This window comes from Patiria miniata, unplaced genomic scaffold, assembly GCF_015706575.1.
Source record: "Patiria miniata isolate m_02_andy unplaced genomic scaffold, ASM1570657v1 HiC_scaffold_21, whole genome shotgun sequence".
In the NCBI taxonomy this organism is placed as follows: domain Eukaryota; kingdom Metazoa; phylum Echinodermata; class Asteroidea; order Valvatida; family Asterinidae; genus Patiria; species Patiria miniata.
Genome location: NW_024037060.1, coordinates 4,097,365 through 4,122,441, shown reverse-complemented (window position 1 = coordinate 4,122,441; position 25,077 = coordinate 4,097,365). Strand labels below are relative to the sequence as shown.

The 25,077-nt window shown below is 39.7% G+C and overlaps 1 protein-coding gene across 2 annotated transcripts; it reads right to left on the bottom strand.

The window, feature by feature from the left end:
* Positions 1 to 617: 617 nt before the first annotated feature.
* On the bottom strand, positions 618 to 24,662 carry LOC119729895 (bombesin receptor subtype-3-like). Of its 2 annotated transcripts, XM_038202692.1 has the most exons (3): positions 24,257 to 24,662; positions 8,499 to 9,622; positions 618 to 819 (listed from the first exon to the last, which is right to left on the bottom strand). In XM_038202692.1, the coding sequence occupies exons 2-3, from the start codon at positions 9,607 to 9,609 to the stop codon at positions 758 to 760; spliced, it is 1,173 nt and encodes a 390-aa protein (XP_038058620.1). In that variant the 5' UTR covers positions 9,610 to 9,622; positions 24,257 to 24,662; the 3' UTR covers positions 618 to 757. The 2 variants fall into 2 exon arrangements, with proteins under 2 accessions (XP_038058620.1, XP_038058621.1); XM_038202693.1 differs by lacking the exon at positions 618 to 819 and having other exon boundaries at positions 6,951 to 9,622.
* Between the last annotated feature and the right edge of the window lie 415 nt (positions 24,663 to 25,077).

Sequence of the window (25,077 nt, the reverse complement as noted above, 5' to 3'; positions counted from 1 at the left end):
ATCCGTCTATAACTTTTGAGTTATCTGGTTAACCATCCAACCAACCAATCAACAAACCAACGCCGATGAAAACATAACCTCCTTGGCGGAGGTAACCAGTTGTTTCTTGAGCAAGATTGATTGAAACATTAAATTGTGTAACTTGCAGAATACAGGGTGAGTAAAAAAAACGAAACCCAAATATTGGAGTCATTGTTTTAGTGAAGTTTTACATGTAGCACCTTCAAAATCCAAGATATAAAAGCCCAATTCATAAGCTTTCTTTTGGTGTAAGAATCTTTCAAATTACTCATGTACTTTTCAAGTCACGGAATTTTAAACACAACCACCGTTTTCATGGTTCTGTCCACGGATCACAAAACAGTTCAGTGGGCTTTCAGCAAAACGAAAACAAATCACATAAGGATGTGTGTGAATTGTTTTCGTTTTGCTGGAAGAACGCACACCCTTTTTTGTGATCCGTGGACAGAACTTTAAAACGTTGGTTGTGTTTAAAACTCCGTAACTTGAAAAGTAGATAAATGATTTGAATGATTCTTGTACTAAAGGAAAGCTTATGAATTGAGCTTTTATATCCTAGATCTTAAAAGTGCTACATGCAGAACTTCACTAAAACAATGGTCCCGACATTTGGGTTTCGTTGTTTTTTTTACTCGCCCTGTATCACCATTAGTACATTAACGGACAATTAGTGGTTCTCATTACAGCCCATACCATTACCAGACTGATAGTTAAATACAAATAAATTGCATTTTTTTTACATACCGACCTTATTATATTTATTTGGCTTAGGAACTCTTGCAATGAGGGGGAAATTATCTGCAAAGAAAGGAAAATAATGGGGAAAGGGTGGAATCAAAATATCCTTTCGTATTGTTCTCATGGCATTAAGCTCAAAATAATATTCATTTTCTGAAAATTATTCCATTATTGCAAAATAGAATACCGATTTTTGCAATTGCACAATAAGATACAATAATAAAAACACACTTCTATTTTGCTTGAAATTACCCACCAATTAATGAGAATTTGTTCTACACTTGTTTCATTATTAAATAGTACATACTTATTTTATCCTACAACCCATGTACAACTGTGGCACAATCCCTAAATGCATTTTCTTAAACATATATACAGAGTGTTTCAGCAGTAAAAACAAAACACCATATTTCCCGTTTGCGAACTTTACGGAAGGATTTGAAAGAAGCCAATCATAACGGATCATTACGGATCAAGAGATAGGACTCTCTGACGCACTAATGACGTCATTGCCAAGTCTTATAGTTAGCCGTCCAAAATAACTAATAAGCCCGCGAAGTCTATACACGGTGCCCACTAATTGTCTGTGCACCGGACTGAAAATGTACGACCAAAGTATTTTTTTTTAGTACAGTTTATCCCTCGATCAGCTTTTCGTCTGCAAATCAGAAAAAATATGAAATTCGTATTTTTAATCAACCATATTGCAAGAGCAGCACTTGCAAGAGTTCATTATATATGGATGATCTTTAAAAAAAAACTTATTTGAACCTGAAACACGTCCCAGGACAATCATGCAACGGGCGATAAATATTGTGAGTAGCAGGTGCTGAATATAACTAGAGTTGAAGGACGTGATGTGATAAAAGATGCATATCCTCCCTTGTTTGATCATAGAACGATTATTACAAGAACAGAAGATATATAAAACTGCTTACAGCATTCAGTCTTAGTGTATACAGTTTGTTTGCGCAAATTTGGCTGAAATTTCTTTGTAGAATCTGAAAGTTAATCATTGAATGCCTGTTTCAAGACGATTGTGTCAAAAAGCAAAATGAGTAAATTATTTCTCAGACGTCGTTTGAGTTTTCAATTGATATAAGTTTACTACCGCGACGCATGCTCTGGTGAAGATATATTTTCACCTGACCGAGACACTGCATATAGTTCTAACGTTGATTTTGGTAATGAAAGGCCGCTCTTGCTCGAAGCGCGATCGAAGTTAATAAATGTACAGCAACGTTCCCAACTGAATTGCCGAAAGTATTTGGCGAAACCTTTAGAAGGACGATGTGATTCAAAAGAAATGAGAAAAGGCGGCCTTCTCGCACACGAATGACCCTACACCTGGCGGGCCAACAAAACTGCGGAAATGAAAAACTTCTATCCCTCAAGGGAGGAACTGTTACGAACGAGTTTAACCCTTGATGTGTAAAGACAACTGTATCCCGAGACAGTTTATGTAATACGATCCGGTTTTCCCTCTTGCACTTGTGTCTGTTTTTCTTCTCCCTCGATCTTTTTTTTTATTTCGAAGACCGCCTTCCTGCGTTCTGAGTGTCCTCTTACACGCACATGGGTTACTCTTTCCCCATAGTGGGTCGAGAAAAACGGAAGGGGTGCGCCAGTTGCAGCTGCTCCAGCCCCTTGCGTTGAGACACGCCCAGAGGCAAACCTGTAAAGCTATCAATAGAGTGGCAACGTGCGCCCTCGGCAACCAGACTGACTAGTGAAAGCTATGACGGATGTGGAGGTTGTCTCAACTTAGTTTTAACCGGAAGGTAAGTTCAGACAGACCAGCAGCACTTCTTAAGACGTCACTCTCTTTAGTTAAGAAATCTCGAGTCCGTTGATATTAAGAAAACACTCGCAAAGCATCTCATAATGTGCTGTTAAAGGATTTTCCCGGAGGCTTACACCAAATTTGGTATTGTGGGCTTTTGCCAGGAGATAAGATACAAGTGTGTGACAAAATCTGCTTAGTCAATAACTGATGGCATTGTTTTCATGATGATTCGCCATTTTCGAACCGCATAAGCCAATATTAAACTGCACTGTCATTTTCTCCAACATAATCCTGACACGCATCGACTTCATCAAGTGCCGAATCAAAATGACATTAATTTGACTGAATATTTTCGCTGTAATCGCGACACACATCTTTTAATATACCAAAGCAGCACACTTTGTTTCTTCGCTATCTTCGCTTGCCTTGCCGCTAGTCAGCTCCTTGCGTTTGCTCTAACTGACATTTGTGAGGTGCTCCGGGGCAAAAGAGCGTTCCAAGTACCGAGGAGACGTACCGATAAACTGAGGCAGTTACCGGCCAACCAACAATGCATTTCCGCTCCACGCTCGCCTGAGATCGCCCGGGACAGAAGAGAGTCAGGAGAGAGTTACTGCCATCGTCACAAATTGCGCTCTTCAACGTCAAACTACGGGAAATGATTGTGTGTTCTTGTTGAAATGCTTGCAAATAACTCCGCAGTGTTTTTGTTTTCCCGAAGTTCACTTGAACAGATGAGAGGATAGACGATTTAAACTGTTCATTCGCCAAAATATTCTCTGCAAGACTGTCAGCGTTTGTACAAATAAGACATTAGTTTCTTGGTGGCTCGTTCGCGTATTGTTTGTCCTCTACTTTAATTTCCACTGTTGATATATAGTCGTTTGAGTTGGTTCGCCCATTCTCTCCATTGAGTTTGCTTCATTTTTTTCGAGTTAATTTTGTGGATCTTTAAAAAATATTAATTCCAAGTAGCTGGCGAATTATTATTAAAAGTACAACGATAAATGTTCTTGATTATTTGGCCGTGTTGATTGGTTTGCCAATCTTCAGTACTCATCGCTTCATTTGCCTGTTGTTGTTGTTGTTGTTGTCGGTGGTTTTTAGGAGGGGCTTGGGGGATATTTTCGAGATGGCTTGTGAGTTATTATTATAACTATAAGGATGACTGTGTTTTAGTTTTGCATCATGTCTGGATGAGTCAACCACGCTGGTAAAATGACTTCAAGGAAACCATTGAATGCCTATTAATAGAACGGGATAACCAGTGAAGCAGTGTTGACATACGTCATGTGAATTACACCTCAGGGAGGCATCAGTAGAAACAAAAACAACACATATAAAACGAATATTGAGTGCGACTGTGTGTTGCCAGAATGCCTCGAAGATAAAGACAAACTGTAGAAGCGTATCAGGAAAAACGATCTTGTCAAATTTGACGAGTCAAGACGGATTAAAACTGCAGGGCAAAAAAAAAAGATAAATGTATGTGTGTCAATAGCTGTACCAATGTAATAACACGCACAGGCCATATAGAATGCAGTGACAAAATGTACATAGAGAGCTGGCTAACTCGCTTGGAACGTTACACCACGCACAATCAATCACGCATTACATCGTAAGAAGAGTGTCTGTGTCACACAGATAATGATCGAGGTTGGCACAGATTTAGAAATGTCCACAACGTCGCCCAACTAATGACCACAAAATTAATGATCACATTATGGAATCGTTAAGGAAGTCTGCGGTTGGAATTTTCTCCTGCAAATTTAAAGGAGATCGAGAATGGTTGTTTGATATACGCCACCTAATAAGGCGTACTTGATATGTAATGTGATATATCAATCCGTTCTCTCCCTATACTCGCTTCAGCAAATGAGGGGGAAAAGGCTTTTTGAAAACCGAACAGGTCCAAACACCGAGGAGATTGTATGAAACAGAAACACATTTTCGTTTTTCTTCTCTTAAAATTGCAATAAATTAGTCCGATCTTTTAGCGTTTGTGTCTTGAATATCAACTCTGATTCTACACTCTTAAAAGTCCCGGGTCAGAATTGACCAGGAAAAGGGTCTTGTGGGGCCCGACCCTTTTTCGGGTCAAAAATGACTCTTTTCTGGGTCAAAATTACACTGTGTGACTCGTCTTCCGGGTCAAAGTGTCATTTTTGACCTGGAAAAGGGTAATTTTTGTCCCTGAAAAGGGTCAGGCCCCACATAACCCTTTTCCGGGTCAAATCTGTCCCGGGACTTTTTAGAGTGTATAGTTGAAATGCCTCCGTTTGGACTTTGTGCGGGTTAGGTTTACAATCTTTCAACCTCCATCTTTCATTATCCGCGATAATCACCTTTTCAGGAACTTACTTTTTTTCATATTACTGACACCATTAATAATGTACTTGCTCTCACTAGAAATGTGTCCATGGGTATTCGTATGCGTAAAAGCTACCAGCCCCGTCTCACCTTTAGACAGGCGTACCGTACAATGGCGTTAACCTGTTGACTGTTTTCCGATTGTGGACAAAACGAATACTCGTGAATATTCCAATAATTAGATGGGTGCAATTCTGGGCTTTAGAAACTATCTGGGATTATACATCGTTGTTAGGCAGTAAATGCTTGTGTTCATTAGCCGGATGAGTTCCAGTCGCAGGGACAATTATTCCTTATAGGGTGTCATGAACAGGCTACCGTAGACGTGTAAGTACATAGTGATCGAAGAGTTTGGAATTTTGCTAACTTTCTTTTTTGCTCCTTTAGGCGATAAAATAGGAAATAGCCGTAATAGCATGTGTCAGCTTTAGGTATCAATACAAATTAGATGTTCCTATTTTCCGTGATCAGTTTGCTTCGCCGTGACGAAATTACTTGAATGTGAAATGCACATACTCCCGTATGATTTCGTCAGGATTTTCCTTCATTCGCAGTCCGTACGAGTTTGGTCCAAAGATGTAATCCGTGCTGCATAATGCAGTCTATAGGCACACAAACATCCCCCACAATCCATCACCCAACATGCGGTTGGTTTTGTAAGACGCTGAACTTGATGCTCAGCCCACTCTGTTTTTTTCACGCAAGCTTATCCCTCAACCACGTGGGCGAGTCTATAGTCCACAGGTGTTCCGAGATCGAAATTGAAATTGTCAGTAAATGGTGTGTTTCAGTGGACAGGTCAATTCAATGACGTTTCATGCACGTCAGTTGTGTTCGATAACCGACACTGTAATGACGCGGCGCAATATCCTCAGATAAGATTTACAAATTATGAAACCTTTAAAAATGGCCGCCATATTTCCTTCCAATTCCGCAATATGATACAAACACTGTTTTTGCAAGGAAAGACTTCCTGATCCCTCAATAAACATAATTAGGCGGTATTAATATTTACTTGCGCCTCTACTCTTGTGAAAATTGCAGCACAATAACAGGTCCATTGTGCCGAATGTTGAATTTTGTGGCCATTTTGAAAATGGCAGCCATGTTTCCCGCCAATTTCGCAATAAAGGCTATTGTTACAATTAGACTGCCCCCGATTCCTCAATAAACATATCTGGATGACAGTGAGATTCTTTTCTACCCTTTAGCTTTCCCTAAAGTGCATTGCAATGGTAGGTTCCTGGTTCCAAATGTGGTATTTGGCGGCCATTTTTCAAAATGGCCGCCACGAACGACTGAGGACGTTTTTAGAGTGGCTCTACTTCTCAAAACATTATACTCAGACCATAGTCCTGAACTGTGCCAAAATTCATGGTTGTACTTAAAAAGGCCCATTTTTTTCACAAATCTGCCTTACTATAAACAATTATTGCCACAAGACGGCGACAAGGGTCGAGTATAAACAAAGCTTGCACGACCTATCATTTTCGGTCATTTTTTGTCAAAAGCTTTGTTGGATATCGGGAAGTTTTGAGAGGAAAAGAGGCAAAGGGTTTGTCATACAGTAGTTCGAGTTTACTGCTTTGACTACCATGGACTGAAAATGTAAGATCGCAAAGAACAAAATTAGCAAGCATGACTTGTATTCTTTATTGTTGGTAATGAATTCGACACAAACCCCGCAGGTTCGTCCAGCTATCCAATAACTGGTTAAGATTCAGTTATTCATGGCCTAGTGATACCTTGATCCACACTCATCTCCGTACCCCTCTTTCTCTCAAGAACTTTCCGAATCCGCATGGCGGCGGGGATATATCGAGCTCATTGATTTGCTGATTTCTCTATACGAGACTGTGCACGACCAATCATTAATCATGGAAGATCACCGTCCCGTCGATCTCAACGTTAATTGACTGATAAAGCCCGAACTCATATATCGGTCGAGATAACATGTACTTGCTCAGACTTCATCTCTCCCGCTCTCCATGTCGCGCACTTTGCTTTGAAAAGACCAGAAGTTAAGCATCGTCCATCGGAAATTAGTACATATGAAAAAGACGATACTTCGGAAGAATAATTATTTGAGGATGCCGATGTCTCAATTTGAAATGAACAGTACGCCCGGGAGTGATAAATTTTGCCAGTGGCTTGTTGCACCCGGCCTGGACATGTCGCATGTCTTTCGTCATGTTTGAGGCGTTAAGTAATCGGTAAAAATAGACAAGCCGCCATCCCAAAGACTAGCGTCTCTCAATTCTCTACAATTAGGCTAACTACTAGCATCTTGTATTCCGTAAAATTACATACCACATCACTTGCTGTTAGGCCTATAGTACTTTAATGCATTCCGACGATTCCGATGCGCAAAATAACAGCAATACCGTACATTTTGACAATCTCGATACCGCCCAGTCTTTCCGCTTGGCCACGTCTCGGTTTTGAGCCAATTATCAAATGAGAAATATGCTCATGGTTTGGCGCAAACAGAAATCGAGCAAATTGCTCAAGAGTTTTTAGTTATTCACGTTTAAGCTTCTAAACCAAAAGTGTAATGACCAAACTATTACTCCGCAAAATACTCTGGTCATAACAAAACTAATTGCACATGACCCCCTTAGATCGGTTTAGCAGTCTGTCGTACACGATTGCCAAAAAAGTTACCCAATCCCCGAACACTTCATTTTAATAAATCTGTTTCTATGTAATTTCTTTTAAAATGTATTGTATAATTTTATTTGTTTTGTAGCCACTGGTATTGGAATTAATATATGGCCACATGTATTAAGTTAGCTTTTTTCAATTCCTGGTATTTGCCGCTGGCTTTTGTCGGTTATAATTGTATTGTACCAAGATGTATATTAATGTGTGTGTTTTAATGCCGAATGAATGATAATAATAATAATAAGAAGAAGAATATTTGAAATTTAAACATCTACTGTGCCAGAGTTCGCGCTTAAAACGGGCGATTTCTACAAATGGGTGTCGGTATACACCGTTAGGCCTATTCTTTATATTACCAATTAAATATTTATAGTACATTAACCATTACAAGATTAAAGAACTGATGTTACGTTGATAAGTTTTAAGTAAGGTGAACCACTAACGATCGCAACAAACGAGAGAAGAACAAAAACCCAGCAAATTTATGCACAAAACCACCTCGCGTATTATCATCTGTGCATGCTGAATGTTTGTTCAACTTATAATTTTTTCCCCGTATTTCAAATTTATCATACACATGCACGGACATTCATTTGTTTTAAGCATAGATTTGTAAATGTTCACGCTTATGGGTGTTGAAATGCATCATGGGAGGCTTCTTGCATGGTTGGGTTAAAAGCGAGGCAACAGATACGCTTGAGTCACCTGTTTGGGTTCTTAATGTGTAATAACTTATCAGCTTCACATGATAACGACGCCAATAGGTCCTTGTTTTACAACCTCGCTTTTGTTCCAACGATTTCGTGCAAAGACCGAATTGAGACCCCAAATGAAAGACAGAAACAATTCTAGACCGTGGGTTCAGTATTTGCCTGTGCTAACCCAAACCCAACCAGATGCTGGTTTGCATTTCACATACTTGAGGTTATTTCTGTGTAGTTTGTCTTGGTACTGTTCATGAAGCTATTGGAGCGGAGTGTAGTCATGTTGGTACGCCGCTCTGTGGTCCTAGAGCCTGGCTCCCGGTAGCAGATACATCGCATCAGCATTCTCTGATGGGTGGAGCTCATGATGAACACGATCCATGGGTTGAAGCATGAGTTGATCAAAGCGGCGAAGAAACGCAGCTCTTCGTATATATGGTCTTTGTCACTTATAGTGTCGCATGATACGGCGAACTGATAGTACATGTTGTAGATGTAGCAGGGCATCCAAAAGACACCAAAGAAAACAGCGATGACGAGAACGATGATGGCCAGCCGTCTCCTGGCGCGGAACTGCTTAGCTCCGGGCTGATTCTCACCTCGGAAACTATCCGCACTTCGGATCAGCGTGTGGGCCATTCGTGAATAGAGAATCGTGATGACCAGCAAGGGCACGATATAATGACAGACCAAAAGCACGGTGACGTAGCCCTTGGCCACTGGCGTGAAATGTGGCAGGTACGTGCATATGAAGCCTCCGTGCAAGGAAGCCGTTGCGTAAACTGGGACAGCTATGACCAGAGAAGCCAGCCAGACTAGCCCAATCAAGAAGCCGGTTTTCCTAGCAGAGCCTCTGAACAAGCTGCGGCCTAGATGCTGGGTGATAGCTCCGTAACGCTCGCAGGAGACAGCCATGATCGAGAAGATACACACGCCCTGCGCCAGTACCTGCCAAGCGCTTGCAAACTTGCATAGCGGCTCACTGTCGGGGAAACAGAACGCCACTTGATACTCGAGTCTGGTAGGCACGACCACTATAAGGTACATCAGGTCTCCCAACGTAACATTGATGACTAGCATGTTGGGTGTGGTCCTCAGGGGCCTGTTCTTGAGGATGACAGTCAGAAGAGCCACGTTGCCTACCACGCCAGTCAAGACGACGATGTACATGAAGATGTTCAGGGGTGACCCTAGCATTTCGTATGCTCGCATACTGCAATACGCCTCCAGTACACTTTGATTGATGCCGCTAAGAAACGCGTTGCAGTCGCCTTCTTCATCATCATTGTTTATACTGATCAGCGTCTCTATCGTGGTGTTATCCATCACTGCAGAAAATCTGCAAGAACAAATGATAAACCAATCGGTCAATCAACTTCGCTCGACTGGTACTACTGTGAGGCTGAAATTAGCAGATATAGCTGAGCACTCGATAGACAATTCTTGAAACGAAAATTTGACGACGTTTTAAAGCCCTAAAACGTGAACACATTTATCAGAGTTTTACATGCGCATTGGCCTCTTCCCATGCGTCATCCACAAAGGCAGGGGACGTACTGAATGTATCTCGTGTCAGCTGGTTCATTTTTAAGGTAATTCAGCCCAAAATACGCCGGAACCTGTTAAGTTTCTATTTACTCATATAATGACAAAGTGTCTTGCCCAAGGACATTTACACCATGATCACTTGCTTGAACTTGAACCAGCCATTTGTAGAATCATCTATAAATCTCCATTTCGACGGACCCACACGAACATAACATAGTGCAGGCCTATCATTAATTTTTATACGACTGTTAAATTTAAGAAATAAACGAAACCTGAAAACAATGTACGAGTAAAGTCGGATTTTACGCGTCTCGATGAACCCATCTGATGTTCAGAAATTCATTAAATATTTCGAAACACTCAGCAGTTCTACGGCATGATGTGGGAATTTCATTAATTTACCAATGCATGCAAACCAATAACACTGGAAACAACAATGACAAATACGTAAAGAAAACATAAAAACATTAATTACAAGGAGAAGATAGATTCAGCGCAGAATACATGCGATAGCAATATAATTTATGGTCAATGAATAAAGTGCAGTGACTATAGATGAAGTGCACATTGAACCTGGCGCGCGATAGCATCATCACAGATACCAAGTGTTAGATATCACTATATCTGATATCACTCCGCGTGGCTAGCTTGACTCCCATGTCAACAGGACACGTGTTACGTCGTGACTTGGTAAGAATCGTATTGGCTTTCACTTTTTAGTACACACTATATGTTTATTACCCTTGACCTGGTCCTTTTGGTCACCGACCTGCCAAGAATTTTACTGCTCAAACCTTATTGAATTTATACCGACGGATTCAAATAACTTTTTTTGGCGGAAAGAATGGGTCATCACATTTCCTAAAGTTAACATAATAATTATTAGCGGGAGGGTATAGGCTTTAATGCTTCCAGTATTTTAATCTGAACATCCGCTCAGTTTTTAAAATACCCAAACGGCTTTATGAATCACGGTCTCTGAGAGATCTTTCAAAGATCTTTAACTGAAAACTTATCTTTGTCCGATGATGTAGGCCTATTTTATGTGTTGATTCGGTTTTAGTTATCTAGTCCAGTATGACATAGTATGGATTTCCAACAGATGTTAATATATAATTTCAATATCTGCAAATTTTGTTTTAAAACGAAATTAGCTTTGAAATATTCTCTGTATGCCTTTTTGATATCTTAAAGATTATACTGATTTAATTTCAGCTTGGTCCTTGAAATCAAAACATGCACTATTCACTGTATATCCAGTTTCTAAATGTTTAATGTCTTCTTTCTTAATTCAGAGATAATGAATTGGGAGGCCGAGATAAAATTCCAAGTGTACACTGATACCTCATTCTTGTTTATCATAAATGTATGTATTGGCTCACTTCTTCGAGAGTTAAATAATGAGCCTGCGGCTTGTGTCATCCAATATTGTGTTTAATATCAAATTAAGCACGAAATGTAATTTAAACTGAAAAAAAGAAGGTATAATTAAGGTGTATAGTATAGGCCGTATTACAAGACATTGCTCGGACTTTAGGAAGCAGCAGAAAAGTCAAGCTGGGTCCAGGCAAGCTTCCAAGAGCTTCGAAGCGGTGAGCTAAGTCTCTTCCTCTCCAGGAGAAGAGGAAAAAAAGACGGATTTTTTTTGGGTGAGCGTCTGATTTGCATAAACCAGTGTCGTCTTCCAGTCCCCCAGGGGCCGACTAGCGCGAAAGTCCCCAACTTCCTCCCTGAGATTGCACTTAAATCACGGCCTAAATGGGTTGCAGCGAGCCGCTGCTCATCATTTATACCGTTTGTACCCGGACGCGGCCACTTGCTCGCACGGAAAAGGTGTAATTTTAAGCCGTCGTTCCTTGCGGCAGTCAAGACAGAAATAAATTTTTGTTCTGGCTGATAGATATATTTAGAAGTACCTAAATGAACGAAAACAACTTACATAAAGAGTAATGTTTAGAACTATAGCATATACCCTTTGGGGAAAAAATGTAATAAAACTTGAAATGATATATTTCGGCGGATGCGGATTATATATTTTCTTATTGTGCATGATGTGAGTATTAACGCTGAATTTTGTTTTCCACAGTGGGGTACTTTTCATTATGTGCAAAAAACAAGAATTCAGGAAGTTTAATAGAACCTAAATTATAACGTATGTCTGTCACTTGTCTGTCTGTCCATAGGCTGGGGAACAAAAGCTGATGCTTCACCCCGGACCTAGATGCTGCCATTTAGTTAATGTTCACTATTGTAAATATACCTATGTTCATGTATTGTTAATTTAAATATATAACATTATGTATCGTCCTTTATGCAGCATCGAAATAAATGTATCTATCACATCACATCCATATTGAGGGTTTTTTTTTGCTCTTGGATGTACAAAACTAAAATATTAACGAATTTATAATTAAATCTCCCAGACTATTAGAAATTTATATTAAAAAAAACGATTGACGGGAATGTCATTTTGATTTTATCACGAATGAAAAAAGCGATGTACATATTTAAACTAAAATATCAACGGATTTCGCCCTGTGAACGTTTAGGTTAAGTGAGTATCGAGGCCTATGGCAACAAACTTCAACAAGAAGATTCTCCAGCCGTCGCTTCATAATTCAAGAAGACTAACATCCCTTTAGTTCAAACTTTTCCTCAAACTTTTCTTTCAAATGGCATGTCTGAAAAACAGTGTAAGGTCGCGGAAAGCCTGCATGTCCAAAAATGGTTGCGTTTCAAATGGGGCCCAAGGGTCTCCTGTTGACTTTCAATTCAAAAACTGCCGAGCCACGAATCAAAGATCGTATGACATGTATGTGGTTCAGGTAAGTAATGGTCCCTCGACCTACATCCATCGGTCCTTCGTCCAATCCGAGTGAGTAGTGGCAGAGTGGACTGTTCATGTCCCTCCAGCTCCCTCAACTGAAATACTTCATTTCCTGATCGCGCATTTTGAAAAGCTTGCATAGTGAATTGCTCTGCAGTATAATTATATAGGGCAAAACCAAACCGTGGATGATTTCTATACCGGTCGAAATCGATTTTTGAATTCAATTTCATGGTCTATGAAATGCACCCCATTGACATGTTTTTCTGCTTCTTCTACCAGAGTTCCTGATATAAATATGAGTGGCGTGAACGCGAACGTGCACGTCACGGGAACGAGACGTCAGATATGGGACATCAGGAAAGCTATAACAATTTACTTGTATAATGCCTAGAGCCTTCGATATAATTGTCAAGAAACGTGGCTTAATACTAGTGTGCGCTTTGGGAATTTACTCGGAGCTTCCAAACTTATCATCAGAATACCAACTTGTTTGTTTTACTGACTTATTTATTTTCAAACATGGTGGCCTCATCAGTTAAAAAGTGATGTTCCTATAAGGGCCCTGTACAAATAATTACAATTTTTAAACAAAATTAATTTCAATTAAAATGTATTATAAACAAATAAAAACGACTACGTGAACTACAAAATATAAGTAGAATTCAAATCAACACAAAGAGTATAAAAGAAACTGCTATTCTGATAAACTCAAACAGGAACATTTTATTTTGAAATAACATTAGGCCCTACAAAGAAACATTAACACGCATGATAACATGCGTAGATGCTTGTAGAGTTCAAACATCTGGCAATAAACTGAGTGATGTTATGTCTTTGAAAAAACAAACAGAGTACATTTCACAGAATAATGGCTGCTGGCCAGATGGCCGTTTGAGCTTTCAGTGAAATGTAATGATATTAGGTAACAGCAGTGCCGACAATAAAACACGAGCAAGTCATGATAAAGCGAGGATAACTTGGGATAGTCATGATATATAATTACAATGACATCATATTGATTGCAATGCTTTTATAAATCAAATCAAACATTTTGGCGGTTTTTCCGTTGTAGTTGTAGAGCTCACCATGTTTGTACCACATATTGATGTACTACATAAAAAAATTAAAACACACGTACTTGGGTTGCAAATACCGTGTTTAAGGACTGTAATTAAGTGCAACCCCTTAATTGCACGAATGATCCCCATCAATTAACTGACAAAATCATCCACACAGGAGAAACAGAATCACACGGAAGCCTTTTTTAAATTATGAATGATTGAATCTGAGCCTAACATCAATCATAATCTAAGCCTCAATTAACTTCAAAGGTGCAGTTTTGGAGTCAAATTACGCTGATGAGTAAAATAATTTTTGACAGGTGTAACTTCTGCTCATTTCAGAGTTTTGAGCTATCAATTATGACGACAGGTGTTTTTTTTCCCCAATCGAGCATCATTTTAACATTTCGGATTAAGCGTAAAGATGCAATTGAAAGCTCTGTTATTTAGAAAAGCCTTCAGAACCTGTGCTCACGATCCTTCGCAACTCAAAACAGCAAAACAGTCCGCACGTTAGTCTCGCTACTGTGTGTTCAATTCGCACAAACTGGGGAACGCCAAAAATGTCGGTTTCTGCCTGTTGTATTTCAAAAGGTTAATCTCAACTTCAACATTGCAAGATTTAAGCTGACAAAACAACGATATTCAATTTACAACGCGTGGTAGGTTAAGTTGTAATAAACGCCAAATGGAGATTTCATTTGGTAATAAACATCGTAGGTTTACAGTGAGACATTTTTTTTAATTTTTTTTTTTACGAGTACTCCCAGATGGCAGATAAACGCCGGCCTGATGGGTCATAATATTGGCTCGTGACGGACTTTCCTTTTTTTTTTACCTTATGGCAGGGTAAATGTTGCTTTAAAAAAAATCACTGTTGATCAATAAATGATAGATGGAAAAGCTGACGATGTATGACAGCATAATTTGTTAGTTTGCTGCCACGCGTGAATGTTGTTTTGGAATATAATAACGACTCACTCCATGTACTATTGCCATGCAGATTGTTTAGTTTTGAATGGTGAATCTAACTGGAATAACATGTGTGGAAAGAATTCGCACAAAAATATTACCATCTCGATCCCATCGCAAGAGATATTTTTGTCCATTCACCGCGTCTCCAAGGGCGAATGGGACGACAACTTTTTGCCAGGAAGATTTTTAATCACGTCAATCCACGTCCAAAGTTTTTTTCCTTGGTCAGCGAAATTCCCTAACGAATAGGAGGCGACTGCAAGTGACAAACATTTCTCTATATTAATGTCCGGTCTTCCTGCGTTCGGTTCAACAAATCAATCGACTGCCGAATCAAGCCCAACAGTCTTCTGGGTCTTGCAGAGGTTTGCACATCAACACATGTCAGGTGCAACGCTCGTATGAACAGTGACTTCACTTCACAAGGAATGCTCCGTACAAACTGCTTCTGAACTACAAAACAGGGCCTGTATTGCTTTTATGTTTTCCCCGGCTATGACCGCTCCTTGAGTCGCCCCATGAATTACACGCGTTGTCTGTTATCATTAATTAGGAGTCGAGTGTCACCGAATAATAGCCTACGCGGGCGGTATCAATTTTTAAACAGGATTTCTGCCAAGTTAGCAAAATTACCTGCTTGTTTTTCAAAGAGTCCACTTCGTTTCGTCAGGAAAGCGGGGGGGGGGGATGAAATCTTGGCAGGTTCTCAAAATCAAGTTGCTTTCTGAATATTGAATAGATAACAACGGAGTCTTCCCAATCTGGGGGATTATTGAAAGAACTGGCCACGCTCGACAATTGAAAACTGAGCACTCTCCTGGATTGATATTTGCTTCTTTTTCTCCTGTGACTGTGTTTGTATTTTTGTCGAACGGTATTGTCACAGCCGCTAGGGACTGGATGTGATCTTGCAAACTCATGTGCGAATTCAATGATGATTGCTATAGTAGGCGGTATTGGGACAGCTACGTTAAAGCCAATGATAACTGGCACATATTTATGCTTTAGGCAGTTTTCTACAAAGAGTGTAGGTCTTAAAAACTTGTGATTAAAACTTCAAGCTCAAAGTTCCAATTAAATCGGAAAACAAATAAAACTGTTACCTTTATATGGCCTTTTAAGTAAGGTGTTGCTTAAAATACATGGGAATGACCGAGAAGTGTGTATTTACGAAGAGGTAAACTGCTTCTGCTTTCCGGGGGCGGCCCTACTTCAGCAGGACAGGCTGCCTTTTCAAAGTATATGTAGAATTATTCCCAAGGATTTCCTCTGGAAAAAAATCGTCGCAAAGAACAGCAAAGTGGAAAGGATGAAATTTGTAACTACAAAATCGTGCGTGTCTAAACTACCCGAATCATGGATTTAGAGCGTGTGGAAGTACAATGTATTGTGACTTACTGATATTTGATTTAAAAACAAAAACCTCATGGATAAACATTGATTTGAAAGCAAGGAAGGACGGTATATACAAAAGGCGTTGAGGAGAGGATCGCACAAATTAATTACTTGTTTCAGTCGATTGGAAATCCGCCGATGATTGAAATGAATACATTCGCATGTCATTGGAGATTTCTGGGCGCCGTATAAATTGTGATTCTTGCAACTTGGTCTGCAGAATTTTAAGCAGGCTGTAAGCTCGGATTTTCTCGAGGAAAAACACAACCTTTATAACGGCACCTTGGGGGAATTCAAACGTTGCAAATTGGGGAAGTTGCAAATAAGAGAAATCTACACTGGATTAAAGAGGTTGTGGAATGATCAAAGACATTTCCGTCATTTTTCGGGTATATGTAGCCTATGGTGTGATGAAATAAAAACGACTATTGTGTCTGTCATGAAATGAGTACAAAAGGTACTTTTGAGAGCTGTTTTTCAGGTCCTGTTTCGACCCGAACGTGCAATTTGTGTAAAAGTCGTCGTTGGGGGCAGCAAACAAAACATAGTAAATCGTGACGTAATAAACAGGACTCGTTTATGCTACGCTGCATCGGGAGTCCTGTTTATTGAGTCACGATTTACTATGTTTTGTTTGCTGCCCCCAACGACGACTTTTACACAAATTGCACGTTCGGGTCGAAACAGGACCTGAAAAACAGCTCTCAAAAGTACCATTTGTACTCATTTCATGACAGACACAATAGTCGTTTTTATTTCATCACACCTTAGGCTACATATACCCGAAAAATGACGGAAATGTCTTCGAGCATTCCACAACCTCTTTAAGGCCATGTGTGCACGAAAGTACATTACTGCAAAACACTAACCGTACGTTGTAATTAACTGAGCATTGACTATACACGGCAACAAGTCGCGTAACCTTTATTCGAGGCACTCGAATTACTACTAATACTGGCAAGCTAGTGTGCTTTTTTATTATTGCAACTAATAGTTTACAAGAAAATTACAATAATCGCAGTATGGCTATTTTTTTAAATTGAAATTATAAAAAAAGTCTTAAATCACTCAGCCATGAAATTGTACGCCGAGTAAATTATGGTAGATTTTACGGGATAGCTCGGGTTATTTATGGTTTAAAAGGATTTCAAATTAAAAAAAAGAAAGTGTCTTTTTCACTATACAAACGAATAGTTGGGGCAATCGTTACCACTGGGTGGATCTGTTAATAAACATAAACTGAAACTTTAATATTGACTGCATTTAATATGTGCAACTCAATGCATCTACATTAGGATCTGGTCTCGAGTTTTTAAACTAAGACAATGATCGTAAAGAGCCACCTAATACGATAAACGATCGCATCGGGAAAATCAGTCGGAGTCTAATGATTGCATCTCGAGGAATCAAATAAAGAGAAACGAAAATCACCTGCAGGGTGTCTAAAAAAAACCCGAACCCTACAAGCGTCCTCTTTGTTCACATCTTTTTAAAAAAAATACATCGCAAATATCTATTCATAATTATTTAGAGAGTATAGTCCATTAGCTTTTCAACAACGAAAAAAATCGTTCCGATCGGGTGAATACTTGTTGAGTTATGGCCAATTGAAAGCAAGTACCGCATTTTCATTTTGTCCACGGCGACTGACTGCCACAATAAAACACGGACCGAAACTTGGATTTGTGAAAAGAAAGAGGACAGAGACAGAGCAGCACAGTAAACATCAAAGAAGTTAACCAAACAGTTCTTTTCAGGACTACCATTATTCCAAAAGGATAATTACCATTGTGGTAAAAAATTGAAAGTAAAATGAACGAAATAAATAAAGAAAGATTAACACTTAAAAGAAAGCAAGACTACCTCACCCCAAAGCCATCATAACAAATGACAATTGAGACCGTGGACAGATTGGGAAAAAAATCAGCCCTTAATTCTAGTTGGCCATAACGCATTAAATATTTACCCCACTGAAATAATTTTTTCGTTGGTGAAAAGCTTATGGTCGGCACTCTCTAAATATGTATAGATATTTGCGATTTCTTGTTTTAAAAGCTGTGAAAAAAGGAGGTTTTGAGGTTTCTTTTAAGACACCCTGTAGCATAATAGCACGGGCCTTATTTAAATACATGGAACGCAATATCTCAATCAGTTTCGTTGTACAAACTAAACTACAGTAATATAAATTGATAACGTTTACTTGTGAAAACAATAAGCAATACTCGCAAAGACCTATAGAGTGTTTTAAATATACATGCATTTGTCTCGGACAAATACACGCCGGACGACCACAGGTCTAACTTCAAAATGTCACGCGATTGTTTTGCTTTTGTATTAAGTTGAAAGCTCCAATCAAATTCAACACGGTGTGAGGGCAGGCTGCCTAGTGCATGGATAATGGATTGTGAGGATTACGAAGCTTGAACGACAGCTGAAGTTGCAGTGATCAGGGCTTCTATAGTTGGCTGAATGATTATTATTTGTACTGTAAATACGCTCGATCTAATTTTGTAGTGCTTCAAAAAGCTTGCGGGTCGGTTGTAGCCGTGGGGCCCGTGACCATAGCCGAATCCTTCCATTCGAATTTTGAGTCCAGTGAATACAAAAAGAATATGCTCTAGTCGTTTCCTTTCTGTTCTCCCTTTTTTAATTCAAAAATATGAAAACAAACGTGTGTGGGTAGCAAATTTAATTTGTTTTGGTGAGTACACAATGATTTGACCGTGTATATATGACTCTGCGCTGCTGGCTGCCGCCCACTGATTTTGTTACGTGTAAACATGTTTTTGAATTTTGTGGTAAGGGTTTAGAGGCTCCAAGAGCGGAAACCAAAACATCGCATGTCAATTTCTTAAAGAAAAGACACGGTTGGACCAGCAGCCGTGCTTTTTGAATATATTCATATAGTTTCTTTTCAAGTTCATTATATTTCTAAAAAAGAGTGCACATTGGTGGCTACAGAGCTTAAAGGGAAAATACAACATTTGAAAACATCAAAAAATAAAACTACCAAATCATTTTGAAATACCTTGCTGGACTGTTAGTGAATGACAGTGTAAAGCATCCTGTTAAATCATGGCACCTGGTATACTGTCATTTTCAAGAAAAGTGGTATTTTTGTATCAATTTCCAACGCTGATCGGCCGATCGGCGTTGGAAAAAAACTGGCTTTTTTTCAAATACTGGCCCCAATTGACCATCGCACTTGTTTGCAATCGATTACAAACCTATGAACGGGTACGAGCCAGCTAGACTGGTTCCCTGACCTTACAATTCCCCAATGTATGTAAACTGCTCTGTTTCTTCTTATATGGAGTCAGGGAACCAGACTACAGGAAAATGATTGTTTTTCTTGGTTTTTATAGCATTTTTGAACCCAAAACCTCAAAAAACTCAGTGTAACTATATTTGCTATATATTTCCAACCCCCCAATTCCATCCATTTCTGAAAATTACAGTAAAAGCAAATGATGTATATTCCCTTTAACCGTTCTGGATCATGTTTGTGTTCGTCATGCACGCCCCCTGCCCTAGCATGGGCTTTGGGTTTGAGTACGTGGTTCAAGGACCACATTCAGTTAAACTGCATCCTCCATTTTCAATTATATGAAAATATTTTGGAAGATATGCGGGTCTGAGAAAGGCTATACCTAACCTCGTTCCCAGGGTGTCGAGCAGTACGCGCCTAGTGTCACCTGGGGTATTGCAGTCTTGAAAATCCACTCGAGGAACCAAAACAAAAAATACCATGTCTTTTTAATTGTAGTTTGCTCTCCAATCATGTTTCAAATCAGCGAATGGCTTTTATCAGATTCGAACCCGAAGAAGAATGTGCATGAGTCTGGAGAGGCGTAAATTTTCGTCACTGCCCTTAATTACTACGATTTCGACGCTGTATCGCTGAAAAAAAGGTAGGCCTACAGGTCTATAGCGCACAGTTCAGTTAAACATTAAGATTGAATGATGTTGTACGTGTCTTATTAAATGTGACATTTTAAAGCACTCTTCAATTATTGTGACCAAATTAAATGTGCCTACACACATTGGCATCGCAGGCCAATGTGATACTGTTTAGACATGACACCCGTGTTTCGTGAAATGGTTTTTGGTGATGGAAGAAAATAATGTGGTCAGACCGAGATAGCTTCTCGTCAATAGGCCCAGTAATGCCTTAAAAGGTGCAGGAGTGAACTTGGGTGATAGGAAGATTATCAATGTGAAGAATAGAAGTGCCGTTAAGCTGATGAGAAGAATCGCTGAAGAACATGAATTTAGTTTTACGGTGATTAGCAGAAAGTTTGTTGGCTTTAAACCAGGAAGAGACATTGGTGAGTTCGGCATTCATGACGTTAAAGAGAAGATTCCGGATTGGGGTCGGAGTAAGTAATAGTTGTGTCGTCAGCAAATTGAGTGAAAGAAAGGATAAGTCGTTGATATAAAGCAAGTCGTTGATATAAAGCAGGAAAACAAGTGGACCCATTATAAATAATTAGTACGTATGTGTCGTGAATAAAGGGTCATGTTGGCCAACTTGGCCGCGAACGGTGTGTATTTTGAAGGAGCATTGCGGCCAACACGGTAGGGCATGCGGCCAATGGCCGCGGTTATTGTCGAGGAAGCATCAATATACGACGTTACTTCTACACTTTTAATACCGATTGAACTAAAGAGTTTAATCCAGGCATTTTCCCTGCAAAGGCTTAACTCGCTGGTTTATGAGCGAGTGTAATATTATCGCACTGCTCACAGTCACACCTCGCTTGACTTGCAGGACATTTATTGAGATTTATTGTCAGCTTGTGAATGCGCCAAGTGAAGGTTGCCTGAGCATATAGATTCATACATTGTAGACCTGGAAGTCTGATACTCACATTCACTTCATTCATGCTTCTGCAATGCAACCCATCTATCCATAACCTCCACTTAAACCGACCGTTAATCAAATATACAGCTGTTTTTCAAGACCACCGTAAAACGACATGGCTAGGCCTATAGACTATATAATATAAATAGTGCTTGGGTTTGAATGGCTAATTCAAACCTTCAGCAAAGTCGCAATTTCCCAAAACACGATGTCGAAGGTAATTTGGATTAACGCGTGTGTAATGGAGGACAATCGACGAATAGTCTTCTTATGTTAAAGGGACACTGGGTCCTGGAATAGCCCAATTTGGGCTACAAAACGCGCTCTGAACGAAATGATGTTAATCGGAAAGAACATTTACAAGTAGGATATAAACATCCACACAACTATCATTTAAAAACTGGGCGTTTTGTGTTATTACTGTATTATGCGTTAGAGAACGAATTTCGGGGTCCACTTTTGCGACCCCAAAAAGTCGAACTGTTTGGGTTCTAGTTGTGATTTCATTCGTAAAGCGTTCACCTTTGGTGGGCGTCGAAGAAAATAAATTGTGTGCATTGGTAATTGGTCACCGCTGTTCCCGAGACAAACGTGTATATCGTACAAACAGGGAACGACAGTGAAAAACGTATTCGTGCTCCGTTGTGTCCGATGTAAACAACCGGGTTTTTTTTCGTCTTTTCTCGGGAACGGTAAGACGTTAGGTTGGTTTCCTCCAACTAGATGTTTGAAATAGGATAAGTAAACAATCCAAAACATGAAATTTTCGGGAATATCGGAAATAGTGCCCCTTTAAACACTGAAGCAATTTAATGACATTTACAGGAGTGAGCAAAATACACGATCGTCAGTTCTCTGAAAAGATCTCACCGCGTCGGGTGCCCGGCAGACGGGCATATGAACATTCTGACGCAAACCCCACGCGTATTACACATCGTACGATTTTGAAATTTGTCACAAGTATCAATCATGAGTTTTGGAACAACCTTTGTTAATTTCTGACGAAAATGTTTAAATTTCAATAAAATAGAGGCAGTTTTCTGCATATACCCATTTGCTGGGAACATTTTGGTGTTTAGCGCTGTTGCATAAGGGAACACGCGCATAATTATATGCCCTTCTGCCGGGCACACGAAAACATTGCCACGATACATTTAATTACTGGGCTGACTTGTCCGTACACTAACTACATCATCTTGAATCAACTCGTACCATTTGTACTGCTTAAGAAGCTGACTTTATTCAGGGTGAACTCTTCAAATTTAACAACTTTGTGTAAGTCAATCTCATTTACTGTATGAAATAACTGTCTAGTGGGATGGGGAGGGGATGCTGCTCGTCGGGCGGTAGTGCAGCAGACGGCAAGGGTGATCGGTGAGTGTCAGGAAGAGGTAGACTCGGTCTATCACTGTCGTTTGGAAACTAGGTATTGTTCGGTTTGGAATGATGAGAGTCATCCATTACATGAAATATCTGCCAGGCAAATCATTCCGAGTCGTGGTAGGATGAGACTCCCGAAACCTGGGACAAAATCACGATCATTCATACCCAGAGCCATCACATTCAATAATTCAAATTTTAATTGTTAGTTTTCATTTTTAAGAATCACTGACAGTGACAGTGACATATTTTGATATGTTTTTAATTACATCTAAAATTCTATAATTTGAATGTAAAATTGTGTAAGTATTAATTCTTTTATACCGTTGAGCAAATGTAATTTCCTGGATGGATCAATGAAGTAATTCAATTCAATTCAATTCAATTAATTTCAATTCAATTTAAGTTTACGGGGTTCTTCGACGCGATCTTAACTTCAGTGTCTTTCGTGGACTATTCGGACTATCTACGGTATAGTACTCCGAACCCAACGAGGGATCCGCTCAAGTGCTACTAACATTTCTCCCCGAGTCGCCAGTATGTCGTTTCGAGCGACGATCTCGATCCCTTTTTTTATCGGACATGGGCAGATTTTGTTTGATCGGTTTGATCTGTAAGATGATACAAATCAAACATAAAAGTCCCTTCTCTGGACCATTGCTAATACAATGACCGGCCTACAGAGTGCAGTGAAGGTTAAACTCTGGCCAGGAGTTAATATTTCACTGTCCTTGTAGTTGTACATCGTCGATAATGACGAATCACGTTGAGTGGAGTATTGACGTATTCGAATGGCCACTTTGACACTTGATTTATACGACACTATTAAGCACTCCTTTCAAGATGATTCCCTGTGCTATTTTCGAGTTTCACCTCGAAATAAACATTTCTTTTTCAATTGCTATTTTCCTATAGCAATATAAAAATTATTCACTTTTGAATCAGATATTGGACAAAAAAAATCCACCAACGTCTAGTTAGTGAATTATTGCTTCACACAAAAAAACGAATTATTGGCTGCCTGACAATAATTCGGCTCTCGCAGGGCGGGATATTTGTGCACAAAATGGAATTCCTTTTCCAGAGGGCTGCAGCCGCCCGAAATCGGAATACAGTATTTTTTTAAAAACATAACAAAGCATCCAAATTTGAAAATTAGTCAGGAGATTTTTTTGTGATCAGCATGTGTTGTGCATCATTAACAAGTGACACTGACTAAAAACTGGGGGACCGCCAACAATTTACTGGTATTGGTAGGTATTCCCGAGGTCGCAGGTTCAAATCCCACTTCGGGCAATTTTGTGTTTAAGTTAATTTGACACTTTGGTAAAATGGAACTTTTGGATGACAACGCGGCAGCTGATGTATATAGTGGTGTCGTCGCCCCGTACTACTGTAGAGCCGGTGTAACCGCAGTGCTGTCGATAGAGGAGTTCATTCCTTGTCGTCTGCTCTCCATATCAAGGCCAAATCCAGGACACAATTCTTTTGTGGGGGCCCAACAAAATGTTCCCGAAAAAGTGGGTCCCAAAGTTTTCCGCCCCGAATTTAATATGAAAAGCAAGGGGTTAGCCGAGATTTGTAATTGTTACTGCAGTGACGGCCGCGATCATTTTCAATCGAGTCGACTCTTTTTACCCTCAAAAGCTTAAGTATCGATCATTGTGCAGGTGTTTTCAATAAAACGTAAACCCATGCTGGGGGGACCCTTTGCACTGACGGGGGATCAATTCAATGGGTTCCTTTGTTCAATTGAAAGGAGTGGGAAATATTAACACAACGAATCTCAATACAAACTAAATCTTTCAAAATATAGATGCCATCACGGACACATGCATAATTATACTTTCTTCCATTTCCTGAAAGTATACTCAGACATAGTGAAAGAGGTGCATATTGACTTATCAAATTTTGACTTACCTATCTAGAAACACAAAGAAGAAACCGACGTACGATGTTTTTCCCAATCGATATTGTTCGATTCTATGAATAGCCGCAATCCACGGAATAAACAGATGGAGTGGATTAAGATGAATAGATGTATGCAACAATCACCATAATAAACCATCCATGACAGGTACAGGTATTGAAAATTATCAGTTCCAGATTCTGATGAACGATCCCTTTTTTCCCCAAGCTGTCGTTGAATCGGCGAATGAGTACTTTCCGGCCAGTTTCAACCCGTGGAACTCATGAAGAGGGATCCCTTTCAAAGTACATGTACTTTCTCCTCAACCAACACACAAATTACCAGGCATGGAGCGCGAAAAACACTGAGAGAAAACCGCGTGTTCCTAGCTCGGTATCTGCATGTTGACTGACTCGGACTGGGATATTTTCTCGGGCGACTGTTATATATGGCCCACTGCGCATGTCGAGCTTGGCGGTTGCCAGGCCGCGCGACGTATAGACCTTTCTATCACAGACGGGTGGTTGGCACATTTTGCCAACCACGGGTTGCCAGCCTATGGAATGCCCAACACTGCAAAAATGAAGAATAGTTATTTATGATTACAAAAATATTATTTGATTGTTGAAAATACAAAGTAATCAACAACAACTGCTGCAAAATACTTTCTAAACATGGCTTTTTTATGTAATGAGGGTGTCATGCAAACCGAGGCTTCAATTTATGCCCCTGCGGCAGCCCATACAAAATGACGCTCAATGTTTACAAACAATAGAAAGATTTAGACCTTTCTATTGTTTGTAAACTTTGAGCATCATTTTTGTAAGGACTG